General features: G+C 37.2%; 1 protein-coding gene across 14 annotated transcripts in view; it reads left to right on the top strand.

Moving 5' to 3' along the window:
• The window catches only part of LOC131693510 (RNA binding protein fox-1 homolog 2), an 803,264-nt gene extending 781,541 nt beyond the window's left edge, over positions 1–21,723 (top strand). For all 14 annotated transcript variants that reach the window (XM_058981382.1, XM_058981380.1, XM_058981390.1 and 11 more), the window contains 3 exons: positions 16,459–16,601; positions 16,666–16,729; positions 16,792–21,723. In XM_058981382.1, the coding sequence (XP_058837365.1) occupies positions 16,459–16,601; positions 16,666–16,729; positions 16,792–16,836 (252 nt within the window). In that variant the 3' untranslated portion in view covers positions 16,837–21,723. The remainder of the gene's footprint in view (positions 1–16,458; positions 16,602–16,665; positions 16,730–16,791) is intronic.
• The last annotated feature ends 5,313 nt before the right edge of the window (positions 21,724–27,036 follow it).

Raw genomic sequence — 27,036 nt, 5'->3', positions numbered from 1 at the left:
AGTTATCACAGATGATAAAAAGATATATTTGACCGAAACACAAATTTCAATGTGGAATTCCTGTTTGTTAGCGATTGCATGCGTAACCTGCATGATAGCAATCTGGGCCTTCGTTGCGGGAAGACAAAAACTTTCTTAGCAACAAATTTATGCGGATCGATGGAAAGCACAACGAAAGTTTATTATTTACGTTCGATCAATTAATTGATTCATTTCCACTTCACGTGACTCATTTCCACTCAACCTATCCTATTTCGCCTACTCGAAAAAAACGTTGCAAAAACGCATCTAAGTCCATATATAAAATTGTTTTCGATTCTTGTATATTTATAGTTTCGATATATGCTTAAGACCACTGCATTCGCTACATTAGTATGCGTACTTTAGAAAAGTTACAATAACGGCAAAATATAACTAGAAATATTATATTGTGTAAAATGTGATTTTTCTTCATTGGTCCGGGTTTTTTACCACACACAATCAAAAAGTTTTTACAATTGTTAAAAGCTGATCTTGTGCTATAAAGATTTAGTTCCATATATTAGTTCGGTTACGGTTTTCTGTCTTCTTTCTTCAGATCTTCTTAAATAAGTTTAAAGGAATTCGATCGCCTACTACAAATGGAATGACCTGATAATCAAGAAGGTTTGGTTCAATATGTAAAATTCGATATTGATTGGTTGTGCTTAAACTATACGTAAGAAATACATTTGAGTTATTTCTACTCTAAATGTACTAAGAAAATAAATATTTTACATTAAGTAGTATAGTCCTACGTTTACAGTTCGTGCAACCCCATAGGGCTGCCCCTTGTAGTTTTTCAAGTGATCCTGATTACCTAAAAAGTTCGTTGCTTCGGAACTCTGTCACTACGCTAGTGTACAAATAAATTAATGAAGCTTTAAACTGGTTACAACCAGTGCACTATGGTCCTAAAGCTGTATTTAGGAAGACAAAACTGTTTGGGCCTAAACCGTTGGTTTTAGATATATAGTATCTTCGGCAAACTTTTTAAGAACTTTCTTGTTGATTTTTTTTACATTAGTTGAATTAGGGTGGTCCTTGTGGTTAGGGTGTTCAAAGTATCAACTTCTTAGATATGTAAAATTCAGCTACATAATGTTGTACAAAGTCGTAAATCAATCAAATTGAAGCAACTTTTCTGAAGAAACTATGTGGCTATCTCTAATGGTACTATGATTTTTGCAATATTTAAGGTAGGGTGGCTCTTTAAAAATTGGTTTTCTATTAATATCTTTTTATGTGTTAATTTCTCGATAATATTTTGTTTTAGAGGTTTTTGGAACTTTTGTAAATACACATTTTTGTCGAAGCAAAAATTTTCTATCTCTTTTGTTCAATTTTCAAAACAAAAATGTTTTTTAAAGCTATATATCTTCCAACATTGCAAAAGGACTCAAGTGAGAGCAAGGATGTGAAGTAAACAGATCGGAAAACTAGAAGTGGCAGGGTCATTAGAACAGGCTTAATATCGTGCGGGCTTAATTTTTGCCTTCTGATAATGAGGGTCGAGCTTAGGCAGAATAACTACGAATCACTCGAGTGATTCGTAGTTATTCTGCCTAAGCTCGACCCTCATTATCAGAAGGCAAAAATTAAGCCCGCACGATATTAAGCCTGTTCTAATGACCCTGCCACTTCTAGTTTTCCGATCTGTTTACTTCACATCCTTGCTCTCACTTGAGTACTATGGCTCTAAGTTTCATAACTTTCCCTACCCAGTAATCTCTAGCTAATTGAATGTCGTTAAAACGTAAAAAAGAAAATGTGACTAACATAGTCGAAATAAAAAAGGGAAAAAAGAAAAATTGCAAAAGGATTTTCAATCTTTTAATTTCATTTGAAAGATCGGAACTTTTCTAGTTTGTGGTGAAAAAACTGCGGGAGCGTTGTTTCTGTAAAAAAAATAATTATTTTTGAAAATGGTTTATTTTTCAATAAAAATCGTTCATCACTTTTCGAATAGACGAGATAATAACTTTGTTACTTCAGCGAAAATATTCACCATACAAAGTTCTAAAAGAGCTGCAAACAAAGTATTTACGATATATCAATGTATGAGAAATAGTGATTTTAAGGGGTCATGTTTTCATCGCTCAATCTCTTATGGTAAAATCAATGTCAATGTCAATTCAACTACTATAAAAAAATCGGTAAAAAAGTTCTAAGAAAGTTTGCCGAAGGTACTATATATCTAAAACAGTTTTGTCTTCCTAAATACAGCTTTGGGACCGTAGTGCAGTGTTTAAAAAATAACTCTGATCTCGAGCAGCACCACCTTAATCACCCGATTTAAATCCTATCGAGCTTCTTTGGGATGCATTGGGTTGTAAATTATAATAAGGATTCTCGCGGTGTTTACAAGGATTCCCGGGTAATGTGAATGAGGAAACTCTTAAAAAGCTCATCAGTTGTATGTCAAAGGTGTGCAAGACTGTGATCAATGCTAATGTAAACAATTTATACAGTGAAAACTCAATAAATTACATTTTCACCGTTAGCTGGCCCTGCATGCATCAGTTTATCACTGCAAGTGAAAATGAGAAAGATAATTTTTTGTCTACAACTTTGGGACCATTCATAAATTACGTAACGCAAAAATTGCCCAAAATTGCCCAAAATTGACTCCCCCCTCCCCCCATGTAACAAATTGTCACAAATTTCTTCATCCCCCCCTCCCCTGTTACGTAACAAATTCCTAGAAAAAAAATTTTTTTCTTCGGTGAAAACATGTTACGTAACGATCTAGCTAACTCCCCCTCCCCCCTATGTCACAACATGTCACAACTTGTTGTACCCCCTCCCCCCCTAAAAGCGTTACGTAATTTATGAATGGTCCCTTTGTCGAAGACTGCAAATCAATCCAACTTAATTAGGAGATTCGATGCCGACGAATTTTATTTTTTTGAAATATAATAGTTGAATAGTATGTTAGAATAGATTTTAGTACTGTGAGTCATCTTTTAACTAGAAATTTTTAGTTTTACGTTTCACCACATAGATGGTGCCAACACTAACTTTTTAACGAAAACAGATAGAAATTTGGTGCCTTCTACAAATTTGCAGAACAAGCCTTTTGCAGTATTTTTTGTGAACATGTTCACATTTTAGCTTTTTTTCCTTTAAAAGTTAGTGTTGGCGCCCTCAATGCGAAATTAAATCTCTCAATTTTTATAAAAATGTTGAGTAAATTATCTTTTTTTCATGAAAAAATCGCAAAATAATAGTTATTTTTCTATTGTTGTCCCCAAAACTATCTCACAATATTTCTCACCAGTCTTCCCATGAACATCGATAAGTTTGCACCTATGTACAAAATTTAGCGCGCGCTCAACCTCAAACTTTCTTTGCCTTTGTGTACAGGTTCGCCTTGAACACCGAACCCAAGCGAACGATGTGCAAACTTAGGTTTAAACACCGTGTACGTACACCGTGTGCGTACACAAGAAAGTCATACACAAAACATAATGAGTCTAGTAATGATGAGAAAACTAGTGTCAAGAACGTGTGTGTACGAACACCGCGTACGTACATGGGGTTCGGTTGGGCAGACGAACATGTGTACGTGTTTTGGTACGCATTAGCGCGTTCGAGTTTGCACACGAAATGCGGGTTTAGGATGAGCACAGAACTAGAGCGAACATGGTGTTCGATGTTCATTTGGGAAGTCTGTTTCTCACTAAAGAGCACAACACACATCATACCGTTGCAAAGATCCATTCTTCTTCTTTCCTGTAGATATCCGAAAATTTTGACCTTTCAAATTTATTAGATTCTTAAATTAGAAAAAAACAACATTTCTCACTAAACCGCCGGCATGAGTAAGACGAAATAAACGGACACACCTACCCCGGAAGATAAACCTTTTCGCTCCCCGGCAATGCATATCAGCTAATGAATAGAAAACATAGCAAGAGCACTATTTCGGGGGCGTTCGAGCATCCGTAGCTATTCATCATACAGATTAGTTAGTACAATGCTGGCTGCTGATATGATGGGGGGCTTGCTTTTTCGACACGTGTACGTACGCAGCAGTAGCAGTGTGCGGTAACAATGGGAACATTCTTCTTCCTGGGTTGATTGGGGAAAATGAAACATTCGGGGAATCTTTCACCCATTTAGAAAGGTTGTACTTCTAGACTGGTAGTTAGAGAAGGGAGGAAAAGTCTGTTCAATTATTCCCAGCTTCTTCTTTTACAACTGCTTGCGGTTGTTCAATATTATGTTCGAGGATTCGTAGAATTAGTTCTACAGATTAAACCAGAAAACGGATGCCTTCGTTAATGTAATGAATGGATTCTCGTGGAAATGAATTTGCAAACGATTTATTTGATTGAATTGCGCGATAAGACAGAACTATACAAACGAAGCGTGTGTGTCATGTTTGCGATAAATCCGTGATATATAGCTGTAGCACAAAGCGGGATATTTTACGGTAGGTACTTGTTATCATTGCTGATGGATGCGAACATAATTTGTAATGAGAAACAACGATGAACATGTGCTGATTTTTTACTTCATGATTGCTGATCGATGTGATGGCGATGCACAGCTGGTTGAAGCTCATAAATTAGTACAGTTCAGTGTTACAGTTACTATAGGGAAATTAATTTTGTCATATCGGTAGGTGTATTGTGCAATTCTGTTGTTTCGTTGAAACCGATGCCAAGAGCTCTAAATTCTGTCTTACTACATGTGAAAAATAAAAGCCACTTTCATCATATTTCTGTGCTTCCGTCGGATATAATTAAATCCCCGAGCCAACAAGTCACTTAATACTGTCTTAAGCTCTCATATTGTGAAAGCGAAACATCGAAATGCTTTTCATTAATTTACATCGGCCCTACGACCACATTTTAATTCCGCACCTTTCAGTAGAATTAAAATTTTTACGCATACCGAAATCGATTTTCCTGTCGATCCCTAGCAAATATGTATGCCTAAGGGTAAAGTACGCAGTTAAATCAAGCTTTTACCATAATGGATTTGCAATTGAATGGGATGAATTGCACGGTAAAGTACCGGGGCAGGTAGGTTACGCTTGCTTCACTCTTGCCTCTTTGTTCGTGAATTAATCAACGCAGAATCGAAGAGAAGTCAACGTGTAGCCAGGCACGTAGCCAGAGGGGGGGCTAGGGGGCTAAAGCCCCCCCCCCCCGAAACTTTTCAAAAATAAATTTAAGAAGCAACATGTTTTTCGGTAACTCGTAAAAAAATTGTATCTTGTTTGGTTTCAACAAATTAATGGGAGAATGGTGAGGAAGATTGCTATTTCGAGCCACCGAAGACATCGGTCACGATATCTACTCAGTATGCCGAGTCTGATAACACACTTCCTTTCATATTGTGTGACTCGTCGGAAGAACAAAAGAAACTGTTATTTTAATTCTTGCTGGGGTGATCCGTCGGATGATTGAATCGTAGAAGCAAGAAGTGGTGCTCCAGCCAAACGTGGAGGCTATTGACTTCTGGAATTTTTGCATAACCGAATTTCATGATGGGGAATATTTGCTGAAGGTGAAAATAGAGGTTATGCTTACGAACATCGCCTTTAACGAGTTCTACCTTGTCAGGCATTCAGTACTTATGTTACTCAACAAATTAGCCTAGGCGAAACCAGTCATTTTGCAACTTGTAATACGTGGTTGATTCTCATATATATGGATGATGAGAAAATCAATGTTCGTCTACAAGATCTGATACCTCTTACTTGAACCGCGGGCGAACGACCAGGAGGTTAAAGCCCCAATAAACAAACTTAACTTCTTTGAACCGTGGCCATTAAAAGATTCCTGTCACATTTGGAAAAAATGTAATTTATTATAAAGGACTCATCTAGGAATTAGACGGGTAGGGTCAGCTAGGATTTCGTCCTAGCTGACCCTGCACGCACAAAACGCAATGCGATAATATCATCATACACGTTACATCTTTGCACATCCATAGTCTCCAATACGATTACCTGAAAAACAAACAATTGCCATATAATATTGACGGCAAAAACTGCGTCTAGTATCTCAAAATTAACAGTCAGCATCATCATTGAGGAAGTCGACACTGGTGGCCCGTAAGGGGACAAAACAAAAATGAAATCAGATATTCGCGAACTGCCATGTCCATAGCAGTTACCACGATAATAATACGGAAGTGTACAAGATAGATATGAACGACCACCAAGACGCGGTTGGTTATGAAAAATATTTCTCAATCAGTAAACAGGTCAATCGCACGAGATCTGTTGGACAACCATTAGCGTTTTATCATTTTCATTGTTTACATCGTGGAAATATATTAAAGACTCAAGGCTTCATTTAGCTAATGCATTGAACCGACTCAAGTAAACGAATTGTATAATAAAAAATTAGAAGTTTCATAGAAAACTGAGTACAAAAACTGTCCCAAAATTAACATTTATCGCTAGTAATGGTATCTAACAAAACTCATTTTATGCTAGATATTGGCCTGAATAAAAAAAGTTAGTTAAATCATACGCAAATTGAATTTCTGTAATAGATTAGAGCAATGTGCGCTTAATATAAACGTCGAGCATCTTCCAAACTGTTTTCTTACATTCTTTAGCTAAAAATAATTGACACGTATTTTTTGGTTTGGCTAAATATTATATTTTTTTCAAGTTATTCGCTTTTGAACTTTTGAAGTCTATAAAATTGAACATTTTTCAATCACTGATAACTCGGAAACGACTCGATATATGGAAAAAAATATTAAATAAAAAAGTTGCGTTTTCAAATAAGCTTACCAAAAAAAATCACAATTTTTTTGTTATATAACTTATGAAATTTGCAATTACTTGAAACAAATTGAATTTTTTTAAGGCTGGACCAAATTTTTTATTTATTATTTTATTTAAGTATTAAAATCGTGTTAAAAAGATTGTGTAAAAATTTTGCAGTGGAATTCTTTGCGAGATATTACAATTATAAACATAAAACATGGCAATTTTACACTAAACGCCCAGCGAAAGGCCTGTTATAACTGAAATGTCTCGTAACACTTCGAGTTCCATTCTGAATTTTTCACATAATCTTCTTAATATAGTTATGTAATCAAAATAAATTTGATTTCGGGGAACTTTAGAAAATATTTGCTTTTGACATGAGAATACCCCCAAAAAAGTCTTAAATTTGCAGAATGCGAGTCATTCCACGATTTACAACTATAATTTTAGTTCCCTTCAATTTTTTTGCACTCTTTAGCTGAAAATTATAGACACGATTTTTTTACTTTGGCTGAATTTGACTTTTTTTTTTTTCAAGTTATGAGTTTTTGAACTTTATAAAGTACTAGCTAATACCCATCGCACGTTGATGCGACTTTCAACGAAATAGGAGGAAACCAGATTTTGTTCCGAAGTGCCTTCTTGTAGGCAGATAATCCCCACCAATAGCACACAAACACGCTCCATAACAAATTCCTACTATGCATAAATTTTTACGGCAATTGGTTAAGCCGTTTGGGAGTCCATAAATCACATACATACAAATATCGACTTTTAATAATATAGTGATTTTTTAAAGTTTTATAAATTTAATAGAATTGGACATTTTTCATTCCCTCATAACTGAGAAACTATTAGATTTCTGGAAAAAATCATTAAATAATAAAAGCTGCGTTTTCGGAAGATCTCGGCGGATTTTTTTTGTAATATTTGTTTTTGTTAAATAATTTATGTATTATGCAAATATTAGTAACAAATTTTTTTCAGGGTGGAGCCAAAAAAATCTTTTTAGCTTTTTCAAATAATTTATAATTATATCGAGAAGATTGTGTACAAATTTCAGAAAGAAATTCGAAGTATTTTACGAGATATTTCAATTACAATAGGCCTATCACTAGGCATTTGGTGTAAAATTGCCTTGTTTTAAGTTTATAATTGTAATATCTCGCAAAGTATTTTGATATCCACTCCCAAATTTTTGCACAATTATTTTAACATGATTTTTAATATTTAAAGAAAATAATAAGTAAAAAATTGGTCCAACTTTAAAAAATTCAATTTGTTTCAAACAATTGCAAATTTCATAAGTTATATAACAAAAAGAAATTGCTATTTTTCAGTAAGCTCACAACTTTTTTATTTAATATTTTTTTCCATATATCGAATCGTTTCCGAGTTATAAGTGATTGAAAAATGTTCAATGTTATAAACTTCAAAAGTTCAAAAACTAATAACTTGAAAAAAAATCATATTTAGCCAAAATAAAAAATACGTGTCAATTACTTTAACTAATGAATGCAATAAAAAAAAATGGAAGGAATTCAAATTTTGATTGTAAATCAGACGTGGAATGACCCATATATTTTGATCCTATTGATCACCAAAGATCCTCCTTCCTAACTGGGGTATGCCAAAAAATTATGTTAGCATGATGCATTAGAACTGGTAATAGTTACAGGACGCCAGATCAAGAAAATAGAAGTTGAACCATCTACAATTCGTTTGCTAAATCAGAAGATTGTGTGCAAATTTCGACATTCTCTTCGATCGAACATTTTATGGATATTTTTCTACTCATTTCGATTTAGCGTCATCTACACCTTTTAAACGTGTAGCTTAGAACACCTTGCGTTTTCCAGCACCGTCAAGGATTGTCATATTCGGTTAGCGCATAAATACTGAGAACTCTAGAATATCCATTGTTGCAACGAGAGTAAATTGTAACTTGTAAATAAAAATAAATAATAAAAATCAAATTAAACATCAATAATTCGTTGATGTACTATAGCCTTTCTTGTGACAAAAAACATGGATTGTCTTAGATTTGGCTTTGTTTTCATTAAGAACTTTTCAAAATTTCGTTTAGTTTCTAGTGACAATATGAAGTAATTAGAACTAAAAGCTTTATGCAGGGGCGGGTAAAGCGTAGTTGGTAAATTGATTACCTTTTACGCAGCTCATCACGGTTCGTTCATCAATCCCGCACATGTACGGTTAGAAATTTTTCTAAAGAAATTTTCTAACCCAAAAAGAGGCGAATAACCATAAGGTTAAAACCTGTATAATCGAAATAAAAAAGCTTTATACAATAATTTTTTAAGCCCCTCCCGAAATAAACTCCTGGCTACGGGCCTGTGTAGCGCGGCCGTGGCAGTAATGGCTGAGAGCAAATATTTGGATTTAAAACCGAATGAGCGGGGTATCAATGTAGATGTATTGTTTTCCTTGCGAAAGGTAGGAGTTTTCCAATTACACTGATGAAATCGCTGTTGTTGTTGTTGTTGCTAGATTCGCAGAAAGTTTTGATATTAGTCAGGTAAGATCTTATAATTATTTTGGAGAATTTCGGTATATATTTGCAAAGATGATGCTGTAAGCCCTTCTTTATCTTATAAAAGGATGATCTGTAAGATAAACTGCAACGTTCCCGCTATTTTGTTTTTGACGTTTTCCATTCAGTCAAAATGGCGTTGAAGCAAAATCACTGGACCTTTTTTTCCAATACGTTTTTGCTGTTGTTAATTTAAAATAAAGCTGAAATTATAGGGAAATCTAACAAGATAAATATAATTAAATTTTGACAAAAACTGTTTTTTTTTAAATGAAGGGTAAGTTCTATGTATAGAGGATCGCGGTAAGCCAGGATGTCTCGAACAGGAACATGGATTGCTCTTCCCCTGATTTGTAAAGAATCTACTAATTGGGATCTGTCTTCACGATATTCAGTGCACGACCACACAACATGCTCGATGTCGTGATATCCCTCTCCGCAAGAATAATGATTACCCTCTGCAGGGCCAATACGGCGTAGATGTGCATATAAAGTATAATAATTGGACATGAGCCTCGACATCATACTAATGAAGTCCCGGCTTACATTCAACCCATTGGACCATGCTTTAGTTGATACTTTAGGGACAATTGAGTCCCAGATTTCCATTGTCCCAAGATTTTTGTAAACTGTAAGCGATAGCTTTTTCATATATTTCGCCATCAAGTGCACCAATATTGGCCAAATCGTCAGCTCTCATTGGCTGAAATAGATCAATGGGCAATGGGGACTCACACGAAGATAAATTGATAATTTTTTTTGTTAAGTTACTCGGATATTCCGGTATCTTTCCTGAAAAGAACGGAGCGTGATTATCATCCTTTATTGAACGTAGAGCTTCAATTGTACTAAGACCAAAGGCTGGGGTATTGTACTAATGATTCGAATTATAACTATAGTGTACTACTGCGGTTATGTGGACAGAGGCGGGTTCTACAAGTTTGAGTGAAATTAAAATATTATTGTGGAAAAATACCGAAGCCAGTGTACTCATCGATTCGTGATCCGTCAGTGTAGTACATTTCATGGCAGTTCATGTGCTGATATTTACTTGTAAATATATTTTTAGGATCACCAGCGAGCGCAGGTGATCCTGGATTTCACGAATCACCTCTTCCATGTACGTGTCGAAAAATAAAGTGGAATCGGGAGTATCTAGTTTATTAGCACATGTCGGAATATAACTAGAAGACGTTATTTCTTGTGACATTTGTCTGAAATACACTGCTATGAATTTGGTTTAGGATTGGTACTCGACAAGTCAATTTTTTTTTAATTACCTGTGGATTTGAAGTTATGAATTTGAATAAGTGAACGAGAAGAAAGATCTCAGAATCGGTCTTTTAACGAAAGAACTCCCGCTAGTACTACAAGACGGGAGTGTGCTATTTGTCATCATGGACGTTTAGCATTTAGCATAATTTCAAGATGTGATATGCACAGTGGTCCAGAACGTGAATTTAGCAGGAATTTTAACGTTTTGCTAAAATTAAATAACTTAGCCCTACAATATGTTTGGCAAAGTGCTTGTACTTTGCAATGCCCTTATTTTAGTTTAAACAGATACTAGGAAGGTTCTAATTTTAGCAATATTTAAAGTTGATCTTCTTAACGACTCGAGATAGAGCTTTACTGTCTTCGACGAAATTGTAGAGAAACACATTTTAGATAAATTTGATGGAGACATGCGAGCTCTAGCTTTTTATACCTTTCATTGCGTGAGAAATTCAAATGTAAGCTTTAGGGTGTTCCTTAAAACCAGTTTTATTTCTATAACTTTTGTTGTTTTTTTTCTTTTACACTAAAGTACCAACTTTGAACAAAGCATAATTTCCTTTAAAACACCAGCTACTAAACTTTTTTCGTTTTAAAGTTATAAGAACTTTTCTATAAAAACTATAACTTTTTCAAATAGCATTATCTTCGATTAGGGCACTTAACAGTAAATACCGTTACTGTCATATGAACTGGCATGCTTTGTAGTATAGATCATCGAAAAATGGCACATGCTATTTTTTATATCTTGCAATATTTACTCAAACAATAGTTTATTTTTAGTAAAAAGTATATATAACTTTCTAACGAGAGAAGCTAGAGGTTCGGTATAGTAGGACAAATTGTTCTCCTTCAAATTATCTGAAAGTATTTCTAAAGTGATCTTATTGAAAAATCAAAACTGCACAAGATATACAAAGAAAATTAGAAAAGTACACGAAATAAAGCTTCAAAGCCTTTGACAAAGTCTTCGACAAAGTTTTTAAAATTTTATTCAAACCAAAACCACCAAAAATTTAAATTTAACTTAAAATTAGAACCACCCTAGCCAATCTTTTAAATATTAGGAAAGTATTCTAAAGTGCAATATTTTATCATGAAAACCAAACTATTTTTTTATATTGCCCACCGCGAAAGTAATTTAAACATATTACCAAGGATTAATTCATGAACAACCAAATTTTTAATATATCTTTTTCAGTTTTCATTTTTTTTTCCAACCTATCCTTCTGATGTTTTTCAGAGTTTTTGAAAAAGAACATTCTTTTCCAACACATCAAAACTCTACCTTCTATTATTCAAAAGATATAAGCACTTAATATATCAAAAATAGATTTTTTTAAATCAATTTTATGAAATTTAAAAAAAAAATATCGTATTCGACATTTTTGCTCAATTATAAGTCTAATCATGACCTTATTTACAATTGAAAAAAATATCTTTTGTTTGCCCCAATGAGTGATATTGTTATTCCAAAAAAATCACATTTTTGGCGAAAAAGTGCTCATAACTGTTCAACGAAAATAGTTAGATATGTGGTGCCATGAAACAAATTATTCGCCTTAAAACAATCTTAAAGTTGTCCGAAGACTACTTTGGTTTTAAATCAATACCGCAAAAGTTATTTGAATAAAACAGTTTTTCTAAGGAACACTAAAAAACACCTTAACCTTCGATTTTATATTTTTTGTAAAATAAAAAGTATGACAGATAGAGCTTACATCACAGACTAACAGACATAACACTATGAGGGAATTCCCTAAAAAAATATCGACCCACTAATTTTCCTAGAACACTAGCTCCACCTTTTATTCACGGTCCCAAACACTCATTTACTGGTGGGTTACCCCTCAGGTTTTGGAACAATTTTTCAGTAGTGGTATATCCCCCATATGCTTGTTCATATGTCAGTGGCGCCATAATTTCAAATGTGGCAACAGTCCCAACTGCAAATATATTTAAAATGACCGTTAAAGCGGGCGAAGCTTTGTTTTTGAGTGTTATGTCTGTTAGTCTGTGCTTACATGTCTTCAGCAAACTTTTTTTATCTGTTTCAAGTGATACTCAGTGTAATTGCTTCAATTAAGTATCTTACCATCTTTAAGATTAATTAAGTCATCTACAGTCAAATTCGATCCTGTGATAACACCATCAATTTCAACGTCCCTTCATGGTATATACACGCGATATTCATAGCTCACGTGAAGTAATCCAATGAGATCGGCTTGTCGAAGACTATTAACGACAATGTGAATTTAATGATTTCAACGATCTCTTTTACATCCGAGAATGATGGAGAAGTCTTCAGAAATTTTAATAATATTTGGTGCTTTCAATTTACGCCTTATAAACACAATCATTCATGGTCTAATTGAAGAATCCGGGTACATTTTAGTTCTAATAGAATTAAATTTACAGCAGAAGGCTGGAGGCGGGGGTCCGTTAAGCGTGCTTCCATCTAGTCTAATATGAGAAGGCAATAGCACAACCTATAAAATATGTAAAATCGACCTATTATCTTTTGTCTCTGTTGTTCTGCTGTGATGAACGCCAACATGAAAGATACCAGCTGGAAAACGTGACGAGGTTAATTCTAAATATAGCGAACAAATTGAAATGTTTTCAAGCGATTCCTTAATCGCAAAAGTGTGCTCCAAGCAAACCTCGTACTGAAACTTTGGATCGGCAGCTGAACTGGAAAGTGTTGAGATCGATCAATGGAACACTAGGACACTAGGATCGGGTTGTCTACAAAAATACGGTACCATCTGTAGTACCATCCAGAAGATTCGTCGTTTGACGAAACATTGATGCCAAAATAAGTTTCAGGCAGGCTCCCGGACAAAAAAGTTTATCTGGCCACAGCACAGCAAGTTTCTTTTCACCGATAAGCTCACTAGAGAATTGGCATGCAATTTGAAGTTCCAGTGTCAAAGCTCAATTTTTTTTATTTCGATTATAGAGTCGATTATATAGTGGGTTCCGACAGCATGAAGTAACAAGTTACTTTACGCTTGTCCGGACATGCCGTAGACTCAGGTGATTCGCATTTCTAATGCCAAAAGACCCTGACTCCTACGGTAGCAGACAAAAGGTTAAGTCGCCGGTGAGCTCTAAGCTTGCATATATGATCCTTCCACGCTTTTCTAAACTGTCTCCCTTCAACACCTTGCTCTCCCTTCAGTACTATGGCTCTAAATATTGAAAAATATACTTCACCTTCCAGTCCCTTGCTAATTAAATGTCGAAAAAACTGTTGACTGGTCGATTATAGAGATTTTAGCCTTAAGGTCATTCGCCTCTTCGGGTTAGAAAAATCTCTTATGGAAAATGTCTAACCCTATGTGCGGGGTCGGGACTCGAACCCAGGTGCGCTGCGTACAAGGTAATCGATTTACCAACACGCTACGCCCACTCCCAAAGCTCAAGTGTTTCATCACAACAAAATAATAAGCTCTGAACAAAATCGAAAATAAGCTCTGAAGAAATCGAAGACTGATATTACATATAGCCCAAAATAAATAGTCATACACGAGAGGTTGAGAGCCAGAGTGGGTTGAAAATTCACTGCCAGCAAAAACAGTATACGTTTTATTAAGAGCAAAATAAGTACCAGTCAGGGCAAAAATGGGATAAAAAAGCATTCGTGCAAAAATGGGTTAAAAGATATACCACTTTTGCTCTGAGAGGAGAAATATTCCATTTCTATCCTAAGAATGGTTTCAGAAATTGTTTATCACAAATCAGTGAAAGACATCATCAATATCATTTGAAAGGGGGTGGTCAGTAGACATCGGAAATTGATCATTGATGCCATTTTGAAATCCACTAAAGCGATTTCCAGTACTATGGTCAATATGGGTGTGCTTTGAAAGGGGCTGGTCATGCTGGAAGCCTAACAATGGCTCTTTGCGAAGCAGAGACCAGACCCAAGAGCTTATTTTATTAAATAGAAAACTTTTAGCTTAGCAGTGATCGGGGTCTGGAATTGTGGAGGGAGTTGTCTTATCTTAGTTGGACAATATTTATCGTTGCGATACTAGTAATAACAGAGTTAGTTCGCTTGGACTATATGATTCTTTCGGATATAACAATATATCGGGTTCAATTACCGATCAATCTGGGACGTTCACAGATAAGAATATCCCTGGATTGCCTTAGGTTACTGTTAGACAACTTTCAATAAAGAGATCTACAGAGAAGTTTTATCTTTATTGTTGTGTTTTGTATAAGTTTAGTGGCGACGGAGGCAGTGAAAAAACGAAGGTTAGAAGTCTTCTTTGCCAACTAAATTTCCTTCTTGTTACATATATTGTAATATTGACACTAATATATTTTTAAAACCTCAATTGTATTACAAAATGGCGTTAATCATCGATTTTCGCTGTCTTCTGAACACCACCTTTCATATAACACTCATATTGATGGTGGTTTTCACTGTTTTTTGGTAATTGAAAATTTGGTTTCAAAATGGCGTTGATCGTCGATTTTCGATCACCCCCTTTGAGATGACACCCATATTGATGATGATTCTCTCTATTTCTTGGTAACCGGAAGTCACTATCTTGGATTTCAGAACGGCGGTAATCAGCCATTTCCTTCTTACCATCGCCTTCCAAATGAAAACCATACTGATAATGGTTTTTATTGCTTTGTGGTAACCGGACGTCGCCATATTAAATTTCAAAATATGGTTCATCATGAATTTCCGCTGTCTACTGATCACCCCTTTCAGATGAAACTGATATTAATGATGGTTCTTTGTTTTTTCTGGTACCCGGAAGTCGCCATCATGGATTTCCAAACTACTGGTCACCCCCTTTTGAATGACATCTGTATTGATGACGGTTTTCACTGTTTTGTTGTACTCGGAAGTCGCCAACTTGGATTTCAAAGTGGCATTATTCATCAATTTATGATGTCTACTGACCACGCCCTTTCAAAGGACTCCCATTTTGATTATGGTTTTCACGGTTTTGTGGTAACCGGAAGTCGCCATCTTGCCTTTCACAATTTCCGTTAGCTACCGACTTATACCGATCCAATATTTCACGATTTCTAGGGTGTAGAAAAAATTAATGAAATTTCATCACCAACAAATCCGAATAATTTTCTTTTTTATTTGTATTATTTTTTAGCGCAAAAATGGGATTATATTCTACACCTTTATTGTCCTGAAAAGTTATGTCGAACCATTTTTACGAAAATTGATATTTGGCCCACTTTTGCCTCTGAAGTTGTGATAAATGTACCATTTCTGATCTAACAGAATATTTCAACCCACTTTTGCCCTGAACAAAATTTTAACCCACTCTTGCTCTCAGCCTCTCACTTCAACGATATCTATATACGAAATTTCTAAACATGTTATACCTTAAGTTTTCGACTTCGTATTACCAGTATCTGGCAGGACTAGGGTTCCTAGTACCAACTTTTTTGGTGCGAACCGGTTCCCCGGTGCTGTATCCCGGTACTGGTATGTTTTTGTAAAATAAAACTAAAAAACACCAGAGTGACATAAATTTAAAAAAATACTTTTATTGGTAACCAATTATATGCTTCAGTCTATTTTCTAATCTCGCCAAGAGCCGAAACCAAAAATACTCTGTTACAGTTATCAATAAACCAAGCAATCAATGTTTACTGCTTTGTTGTATATGCACTGCACAAACAGTACAGTATCGCTTCTCCTACCAAATGTGCGCTTTATGGAACAGTTCCTAAAGTTGATGACGGCGATAATCCTCACGGAAGAGCATGATTTTTTTTTAATCAGCCAGCTGTCGTGCAATTTAATTGTTGTAACATTTCAGGGTTTACAAAGCATACTAAGTTAACCCATCTTATAACTATCATTTTTCTTCCATTACAGGCACAGCCGCTGCTTAAGACGCCGCTTTCGCAAGCTCAGCAGGCCTACAATGCCGCGACATATACGGCTGTAGCCGCCCGAGCTGCCTATGGAGCAGCGGCCGCAGCACAACCAGCCGTAGCAGGATACGCTACTGTTGCTGGGTGAGTTCAGCATCCATAATCTATTGATTGACTCCTATTTTACTACTTATTTTACCAATTCCAGATATGGACGTGAATATGCTGACCCATATCTAGGTCATGGAATCGGACCGGTTCCCGGATACGGGGTAAGTGTTCTTGTAGTAGAATTTCGCACCTTTTTCATTCGAACGTCTTTCTTTGTTTTTAGGCAACCATGTACCGAGGAACCTACAATCGCTTTGCGCCATATTAAATTTAAGCAGAACATTTATTACGTTCATCGTCACATCTCGCTGCCAGGCGAGATTTCTCTAGTTCTGAAAGTAAATTCAAACACAAAAACAAATCTGCGTTAACAGCGCACTCCCCATAGGTCTGCTCGCCAGAATCGTACAGACGGCAAACAGCGTCAGGAATCAAGGATCGATACCAAAGTTGTAGCTTTCAAGCGTAAAGGCCTACAACAACATAATGAAACACTCAGTCTTAGGTTTGTCTCGAAGCAGAGAGGGCTCAAGCGGAAGGATTGCGACAGCCGTCGTTTATCGTATGGCACAAAAGGAAACAGGACAAACAGTAACAAATAATCTCTCTTTCATACACACACTCAAACACACACACACATGCTCTCTTTCTATCTCCCTCTATCGGTATATAGTAACATACGGGATACCGTTTATTGCTCCTAGGATAAGATCTAAAGTTAAAGCATTCTCCTCATGAGAAGTAAAGTTTTTCAAATGTTCGTCTCAGATCGCAGTGCTCCTCCAGCAACAAGAATGATATTAGTTCCTTTTACGTCTGTTTTTTTTACAGCCAGTCCACAGAATCTTCCATTTGTTGTTGATTATAGCTGTATTTTCATAGCCGAAAAGGCAGGTTCCACGATTTTGCACCAATCAGTTAAAATAATAGACTATGTTTTCCATGTGAAATTACATGCTGCACAAAAGTGCAGCAACAAGTAGGAAGCAGTAAACATGATGTAGAAGTTGAGATTTGCGTAGCAACGTAGAATTTACTGGAGTTGTTCTTTTTTCCTGTATTAGCATGGCAGGTGCTCACTGTAGGAGGGATAATCGCTCAACATTAAGGAAACTAAAGTGCATTTTCATAATAAATAGATATTGAGTGAATCTGGATGCGTATGAAGTTACAGTGAGATGAGTTCGGTTTTGTGACTGTCGCAGTACTAGCATTCGATTTTGGTTTAGTTCTAGTACTGCCGCAGTACCAAACCGAACCAATGGTGGACGGTGTGTTTTGGGATCTCAGTAAACCGGAAAACCAACCACCCAAAGCGGAATGATTTTACATTAAAATTATTCTAACGTATGAAGCAACCTTCGTAGGTCTAGAGAATACAACACGTAACAAACAAGAAATCAGCCAAAGTTATCGACTAACGAACTAACCAGAGTTCAGTAACAGAACCCAGCAGATACACGCAGAAAGAGAATAGTCAGTAAAGAAAGTAAGAACACAGTGGTAACTCTTATAGACACATTTAATATTCTATGAATTTAGCGCTCTCTTCCGGATCACTTCCTGCTAACGTATATTTAGTTTGGTTGCTCTTCCAACACGCAGCGAGAGTAAAGTAAGCCTAAGAAAATGTCGACCCGTGTGTATAAAAGTACAGACTCTTTCTCCTACCCGCTGCCCTATTATAAGGAATCAAATAATACTCGAATGCTCTCCTTTTAGAATACTTCAACAGAAACTCTACTAGAGCGCATCATGCACAAAACAGACGCGAAACAAACAGTGGATATTATCGTATTTTAACGTTAAATTCATTGAGATTAAGTTTTACGTTTCCTACTTGAACGCTCCCCGCTGTTGTACTCCACGATTGAATTGACTCAGTAAAACATATCGCGATTTTAGTTTGACGGTAGATGCCGTTCGTGTAAGCAGATATTTAAGGTGAAAGCTGATATTTTTTTGATTTTTATTTAGTCATACATGATTAGGTTAGGATACTGTAGTAGCTGTTGTATCGTAGTAGGCGGAATATCGAGTCATCACAGAGAAACAAATCACACAAATAGTAGCGTAGGTTAAAAATCAGGGCATTCTATTGGTTGTAAGATGTGTTTTAGTCGAATAAGTTGTTTCTTCGTTTACCGTTTCCTCGAGTAGCTTTAATGAGACTTGATCGAACACTAGCCTGATCGTACTGTAGTTGTACCGGTGAGAAACTAGTTGGTCCTGGTTGTTTGGATTGTATGACGTTCTGATCAGGAGGCTGTCGGATACTGAGAATTGGTAACACCTTTCTGGTTATCGATGTTTAAGTATAATTGTAAAATTTAAGGTTCTTTCTTGGTTCTATTTCTGTTTTGACAATTTGTTGATACTGTGACTGCATGGCGAAATGCGGCCGTGACGCTTCAATGTACATGAAACCGAAACGTTTTTACGGGTAATTTAGAACCGAACGCTTTCGACACGGCAAACTGGATTCTACTAAAAAATGAAGTGATCACAAAGTAGGTAAAAACTACAAACTAATTATTGCTAACACCTCTGTCAAAAAGTATTTCTGTCAAACCGTATAATCAGTAACGCAAAAAGCATGGCATGCTTTTCGCACACTCAAGGAGTCAAGGATGCCACATTGAAATCTGTGTTTCAGTCAAAAACATCTTTTTACTGTCTGTGACGTCTAGAACTGAAAAAAAACCATGTGAAATTTCCAAAACATCTGTGAAAAATCCGAATATATTCCAAATTCTGTGAAAATTTGTGAACTATTCATAAAAATGCCAAAAATCGAAACTGTGACACATTACAGAAAAATTTGTGAATGTGGTAACCCTGATCTGAGCATAAAGCCTACATGCACAGTTACAATGCAATGAAAGTATGTCTAAAAGTTTGAAAATTATTCAAAATGAAGCCTCTGAAGTGCAGTGAGGATAGTTGGTATAGTTCAAAAAAGAGAAAAGTGTAAATTTGTTGATTGCATGGAATAACTAACCATCCAATTCAGATTGTTATTGTCATCAAACCTTTATCTTTCTAACTATCTCTTTCTGTTTACTATTTGTTTCTACGAAAATGACTTCAAGTCTGAGACACCTCCTGCATAGAACGTTGATTTCTATACTTTCTATACTAAACTTCTAGCTTCTCCGATTCAAAATCTTTCAATTTGTGTTAGAATTGAAAATTTTAATTGACAGCTCTGAACTATTAGTTCGTTTGAAAAAAATCTATTCAACCTCTACACTCCAAACTTGGACTAGTTTCAACCCATCAAATGAGCAACCGAACAGTTACCCGGAGTAGCAATCTTTGAGATGTGTAAAAATACCTATCTCCGTGCACCAAGCGAGAATTATGATACGTGAACGTATCCAAATCTTTCGTTCCCATAGTAACGGCACCGCAATGATTACTGTCAAAAAATTCCGCGACTACTAGAATCTAGGATATCTCGAACGGGGCCACTCGTTGAGATAAAACAAACAGCTCAAACAAAGCGAAACAAACTGAAACATTTGCGATAATCGATTGAGAAAGATAAGTTAAACCAAAATATTAGAACGCTAACTAGAGTTATTAGTAGGACTAAGCGGTAGGGTAAAACGAGTACAGAACGGGAAACCCAAAGTAGGTAGCGGAGTGAACTCAAACTCACTCTCCAGAAACAAAAGAAGCGTGTCTTTAAGAACGCGCAAAGCCATATTCGATGTAAGTTCAGAAAAGTGTTTTGTTTTAGTTTGTTATATTTTACTTTTTATCCTCTGTCTAGACTAGAACTTTCAAAAATAGTGCATAGTTAAAAACCTTACAAATATCTATATATTTCTAGTGACGATAGATGTCTATGTCTTTCTTAGTATTGTTCCCTTGCAGCTGGAAGCCAGTGTTGAATCGAGCTTACTCTGCTTTCCGCGTCAGATTTTCCGTACAAAGTTAGTGACGTCGTCGGCTCTCATAACCGCGCTCTTGTTTTTCCGAATCTAAAAGAAATCCACGAATCTCTGATCGGTAGTGGCTTGATTATTTTTTTTGTCTGAAACACAACACGTTTACCAGTAGCTTCCCTGTTTGATGGAGATTTGTATAATCGAAATGTTTGTGTGTAAATAGTCGAGTGTCTATATTTTTGTCTCTTAACAAACAAGCAAATTTAAATTCCGACATTTTACCAGCTCGAAATCGTGAAAATGTTTTCCATCTACCAGTTAGTATAGACCAGCAGAAGCGTAGCAGCTTGTAGCCGATGGCACAAAAGAAATTAGAAAGAGTAGGGAAAAAATCCAGCAAGGAAACAGTGAAGTAGCTTTAAACTAAACTCTTCCAATGGAGACAGAGATTTTTAGAAGTTCGAAATGCATCACATTTTCACAAAAAGCACACACGAATCCATACAAAGATCAACAGTCGCCAGGAAATTAGAACAAAGTAATCCTAGGTATGGTCTGAATGAGGTTGAAAATGGCGAACAGAAACGCAAAATGGTAAGCTCAAATATATTGTCACAAAATACAAATAATCTTAGTGCTTAGAAAAGTCAATAAAAATATAAAAAAAATACAAAAAAATCAACAAATTAAAACTAGTAATAGTGGTAATTTTAAACCCAAACGAGAAAGTCAAACACTTCTCATATTCGCCAAATTATTATTACTATATGACAAAGTATATTAATTAAAATATTATAAAAAAACTCTAATTATAGTGTTACAGAAGGAAAAGGCAGCAAACCCATGAACGAGGAAACCAAAATACAAATAGACAGACAAAAAAAAACAGCCGTAGACTCAAAATAGTAATGCAACCAGAATCAAACGATTACTTCCTTTCTAAAAAAGAAACTAGGCATCATTCGTGGCATCGGAAAGCAAGCTAACACACACACATACACAAAAACACTGAAAGTCACACGGCTTAACCGATTAAGAAAACACAAACACTCACGTTCTCGCGCGAACAACTGATCAAAATCGACAAGTCTAAATTCCCCCGAAACAAAGCAAGCAAGATGATAAGATACGAATGTGTAAACCAAGGAAACCAATCCTATTTGAAAATCTTCTAGGACCTAAAAGAAACATAAAAAATATTAAAGAAATACCACATGTTCTTCTTATTTTGTAATAAAATCTCGTAAAATGCCAAAAAAGCTCCATCAAACTTGATTCATTATCCGAAACGTACTGGTCACAGCGAGAGTGAACACGGAGAACTGAGCTATGGTGTTTTACATGTTCCTAACTCGATGGTTATTTAACGTCGAGGACACTATAAAGTCTGTCGTACACTGGCGGATTAGCATGCAAATATGGTTGAGAAACTAGTCACTACTAATAGGGGTTACTTTCGGTTGCGTTGCGTTGCGTTGCGAAGCACGGTGCTATTCGTAGATTGCATACTAACAATTATCATGTTGCCTATAGGTAGCTCAACTCATCTTGCTTGTGAGATAAATGATCGGGAATGAACTTTATCTCTTATGAGTTCAGTAAACCAATAGTATGAGAATCGTTATTGCCGGCCACGACCATCTTCACCGATACTTAGGATAGGGTAGGAAATGTTGATGTAATACCTACTTAAGGAAGGCCCCCGACTCAGCGACGCTTCCATAGGTATTACGGAGTTGGATTGAAGGACAGGTGCAGGTCTAGGATTCGCCACAAGCAGGCAATGCGACCACAAAATGAATATGTTTTATGCGGTGGGATGGTTAATCTCCGAGTACACGTATACTCAGAGCAAAAATGTATTTAGTTATGATTTTTCTTGTATTTAAACTCTGGATAGCCGGCCATCGAGAGTGATTTAGTTTCTCCCTAAACTACAGCAATTTGAACTCCAAACAGCCGGCCATAGGAGTATTGCTAAAAGTGCGAGCTAGTCTGATATCAATATTCCTTTGAGAATTGGGCAGTAGGAACACAAGATAAGAGTATTTTTAATATACACTTTTAAATAAAGCCACAACTTAGTCTTTTCTCATATCGAGTCATAGCTCCCGCGGGCTGTACCTACCTCCAACCTCTAAGGCAAAGTTTCGCCGGACCACCGATCACGATCTACTTTCAAATAACCAGTGTTTAAAAATCAATGATACATTCTTGTATCTCATTTTGTTATTTTTCAAATCGTTTGGATAAATCTAGACAAATTTTCTGAAATCTGGATCATAAAAACATAAATCTGTATGTCTGAACGACGCTTAAAAATCTGAAAGAATCCAGATAAGTCTGTAAGGTTGGCACCCCTGATTCAAAAACCAAATTCACACACACACATTTGGACGCGAAATGCGGGCCTAAAAAGAGCACAGAATTCGAGCGAACACCCCCCGCGGTGCTCACCTACAAAGCCTGAAAAAAGTTCGATTCTTCGTTCCGCATCCCTAAAAATGAACATTGCACACGAATACATTAAAGAAAAATACTCCCTTCGATATTCTGTCTCCGTATACATCAGCCGTGTAATACCGTTTCATCAGCTGACTTCGTTCACGTGATCACAAACACTTATAGATGAAAGCTTTCATTTTTTTTTCTCTATTTCTTCCAAAGTACCTTTTGTATACGACGATACAAAAGCATCAATTCACTTAAGTACACTAACTCATTCGAGTACTGCCAGGTGCTCAGAACAACCACTTAAACTTTCCCGTATTAATCGAATTGGACACTGAAAGCTTTTCAATTTCACGCGCGTCAGATGGCTTGAGTCGATGTAGCTGTGTAACAACCGAGTATAGGGGACAAACGATAGCACCAACACCAGCATCACCAGCGAAAAAGCTCTTGTAATGGCCTCACATTCTACCAATTATAATTGTTAATATTACGGATAAATCTCACGGACACAACATGCACTTCACTCAATTTCGCATGTAATCACACTTCACGTCACAATTATACAGTTTCTATCGATAAATTTCACGAAAATTCATCCGAAAATTTAACTTTTGTAGACAACTAAAATTCGCGTGCAACCCGAAACAACAGTGCTGCCGTTCATCTACTAATAGGGGTTACTTTCGGTAGAGCTTAAAAGAAAACTAGCTATCAGTTGAAAGGTTGTAATCCAAATGAGACCTGCTCGTATATTCAGCAGTATTCTTATAATGCTTAGTTTTATCATGGTGTGCGTGTCAGTTAACACACTAAATATCTAATAGACACTTTATAGATAATGTCAAAGACTTTAGTACAATTCATCGGTACACTGAAACAAATATACATATTCGAATGCTGATACCACAGACACCAACACAGTTGCAATGTATATATACAACATGCATATTGTTACCGATCTAAGTTTTAGCTGTTTCGTAACAATATAATTCCATCCACCATTAATTCAATTATAGTATGTAAGTTATGATTTTGTTCTTTTTTGTTAGTTTTTTTGTTATTGGCTCTCTATTATTATTGTTGTTAGTTTGTTAATTGAATTGAAAAAATATATTTGTTGTTATTTTTGTTTAACATAGGATAAGTTTTGTACTAACCACTAACCCCGTTAAAATTCAAACCAATAATTAGGCGTCGATAATTTGCGAAAAAAAAACATTGTAAATGATAGCGGTTGGGGGAAATTTGGGAATTCTGCCTGTATTGCTCGAGGGCTGGAAAGAGGTCTTTCGTACCCACCCCGGAACGTCCAGACCAGGCGTTGGGGCCTAGGACGTGTTCCCCTCTGGACCAGTCATAACTCCTCAAGGCACCTATAATCCCGCAACCGTTACCAATCTGAAGCTATTGACTGTACCGGAAAAACCGCAACGGCAAAAGACGGCAAAATAGTCCGCACTAATCATAGGCAAACTGTATAATGCAAAATTTACTAACGCCGAATCTGTTGCTGCATGACTGATTGGCACCGCAGTGGAGTTGAGTCAGGTGCCAGTAATTTAGCCGCAGAACCACTGTTTCCGGAAAAGCTAAGGGAGAGAGAGAGAGATAAGAAGGACGAGAGAGAGAGAGAGAGAATAAGAGGAATTGGATATCGTAGGGTTCTTGGGAAATGATAATGAGCGAGGTAGGGCAGTTTGGATGCAGGCCTAAGGCGAGTAAGTTCAGTGAAATTATAAAACGGTATAGTTCGCAAAGTATAAAATCCTGCGAGAAGTTTCCAACCTAGATCAGTACGGACCTGATATCACGAGTCCGCTCGAAGTGATTTTCCGATCAAAATTCGGCTTGTGTCCCACCGTTGGCCGCTACGATTTTTCGGAAGTCCGTTTCCATTAAGACGGCAACCCGCCACTGCATCGTGAAATTATCAACCCACGGTACGTCCGCCGAAGTCCGTCGCCGCACCCTAGCACGGCCGACGAGAATCGCTCCTGGGTTAGACAACGGTATGCCACTCCATTGTGGAGCAACGAAAGCACCAAGTGACGGTAACATCTCGGACGCGTGCGCAGTTTGCTAAAAGGCCACGCGCATCAGTTCTACCCACGCTGGAAGCACCGGCGCTACGCTAGTATTGACGCCAAAACCACTGCCTCGTTCGCCAAGCAGCATCGACAGCAACGACGGCCCGCCAAACGGGCTTAGGTACGTTCAATTCCTCCTCTCTCCCACCCACGTGTCGGATCAGCGAAGGGCCCCAACGTTAATAATTAGGCGCCTAAAACTCCGTTCAAAAATAAATTGTAAAATTGTAAACCTTTTCTTTTTGTTCCTACGAGAGCTTTTTTTTGTTGGATGGTTTCTATATTGATTCGCCTGAGTTGAAAAATTGTTTAAAAGCGGTAAGTACAGTGAGTCCTCCCGAGAACGGTAGCCGACCCTGAGATCAAAAATAAAGGTGAGCTAGCCGCGTGGTGTTCTTCAAGAATACTTTCAATTGGCGCCCAACGTCACGTTTACAGTTCGCCAACTGATTTAACTTCATATGGTAAAAAATTTCACCCGATTTAACCTCAATCTCGCACTAACACAACTGCACATGGATTAGTCAATGCAGAACACCAATTTGCTTCAAGACCGACTGCCACGTTCTGTCTGCTGGGCAGTAGGCGCTGAGGTCATTTAATCGGAAACCACACAGAAGGCGCAAGCCTGTCGCGTGTATAATAGCACAATGTCATGTTGGAGGGTAACAATGACTACCTCTCACATCAAATGTGTAACTGAGCGGTAGTTTTATCAATTAAATAACACGCGTATGTTTTGATGCTGTACACTAAACTGAGATCGATCGCTCAGCCTGCGATTCCAGATTGTTACGGCAATAATTCCGTAGATTTGCTCTGCACGAAAAAATATAAATTCCCAGAGTATTTTGTAACCCCATTTAGGGATTGTGTGCCAAAACCCAAGACGAGAATTGATCACAGAATGAAATCTCTCAAATACACCAAATCATTTTGTCCTCGACGTACAGTGACCGTGCATACGACACCGTATTGATCTAGATGGGTGTGACAATCCTGGCAAGTTCCCACGCCGCAAGTGATGTATTCTCATTTTTAATCAGGACAAATTGCACGGAATCTAGATTCTGTTGTATTGCTTGCCACTTGTTTCTAGGTTGAAGTGTTGCAACATATTCGTCCCTCTTTCGTGTCCATATCTCATCAACGCAACGTTGAATGCGTTGCCATCTGTTTAGACGGCCATCCTGGATGCGGCTGATATTTGGTTCTGGCAGCAAGTTTAGAGGCTGATTAATAATAAAATGCCCAGGAGTGAGGGCCTGACTAGGAGTCTGTCGAGTTGGAGCGTTGACACAAAGGACCCGAATTCAAACACGCCTCGATTTGTGTTAACACGGTTGAAAGCTCCTCGTACGTCGTACGTCGTATTTTTGAGAATCGCTCGGAAATGCTTCTTCATGCTCTTCATCGCCGCCTCCCAAGTTCCAACCATATGAGGGGCAGAAGGAAGGATGAACGTCCACTTCACCTTAAGGTCAGCCAGATGCTGACTTACAGCATCGGTGATTGCAGATGTTCCCGGATAATTTGGTCTGCACCCACAAAAATGGGTTCCGTGTTCAGACCAGATTTCACTACAAAGTCCGCGTCGGCCACAGAAGCGTTTAAGAGCTGCTAAGAAAGCGCTTGTGAACAAATCCGAAACTGCCTCAAGGTAGAGTGCCTTTGTTGCGGCAAACAGACCGGAAGAGGGAGGTTCTTCATCAGACTACTTACTTCCTTCTTAAAGCTATCTTGTTCGGCTGCTTGCGCCAGTTCCAAACATCCTTCGGAGTGAGTAACGATTGAGCAGGAATGTCAGTGTTGCATAGTCTGCCCTGGGAGGTGGTGTAGCACTGACGAATAGACAGGTCACCGTCGGCCGTTTTTCTAGTAGATCCTCCTCATCAATTGAACGTCCTGAACATACTGACCACTTGTCTTTCGTTTCAGGCAGCCAGCCGGAGCCCCTCCACCACAATGGATGTATCAATAGTTTTAAAGGTGTGATACCTCGTGAGACGCAGTCAGCAGGGTTATCTCTTG

Source organism: Topomyia yanbarensis, chromosome 3 (genome assembly GCF_030247195.1).
Source record: "Topomyia yanbarensis strain Yona2022 chromosome 3, ASM3024719v1, whole genome shotgun sequence".
NCBI classification, from domain to species: Eukaryota; Metazoa; Arthropoda; class Insecta; order Diptera; family Culicidae; genus Topomyia; species Topomyia yanbarensis.
The sequence above is the reverse complement of the archived record's forward strand: the minus strand, read 5'-3'. Positions and strand labels throughout refer to the sequence as shown.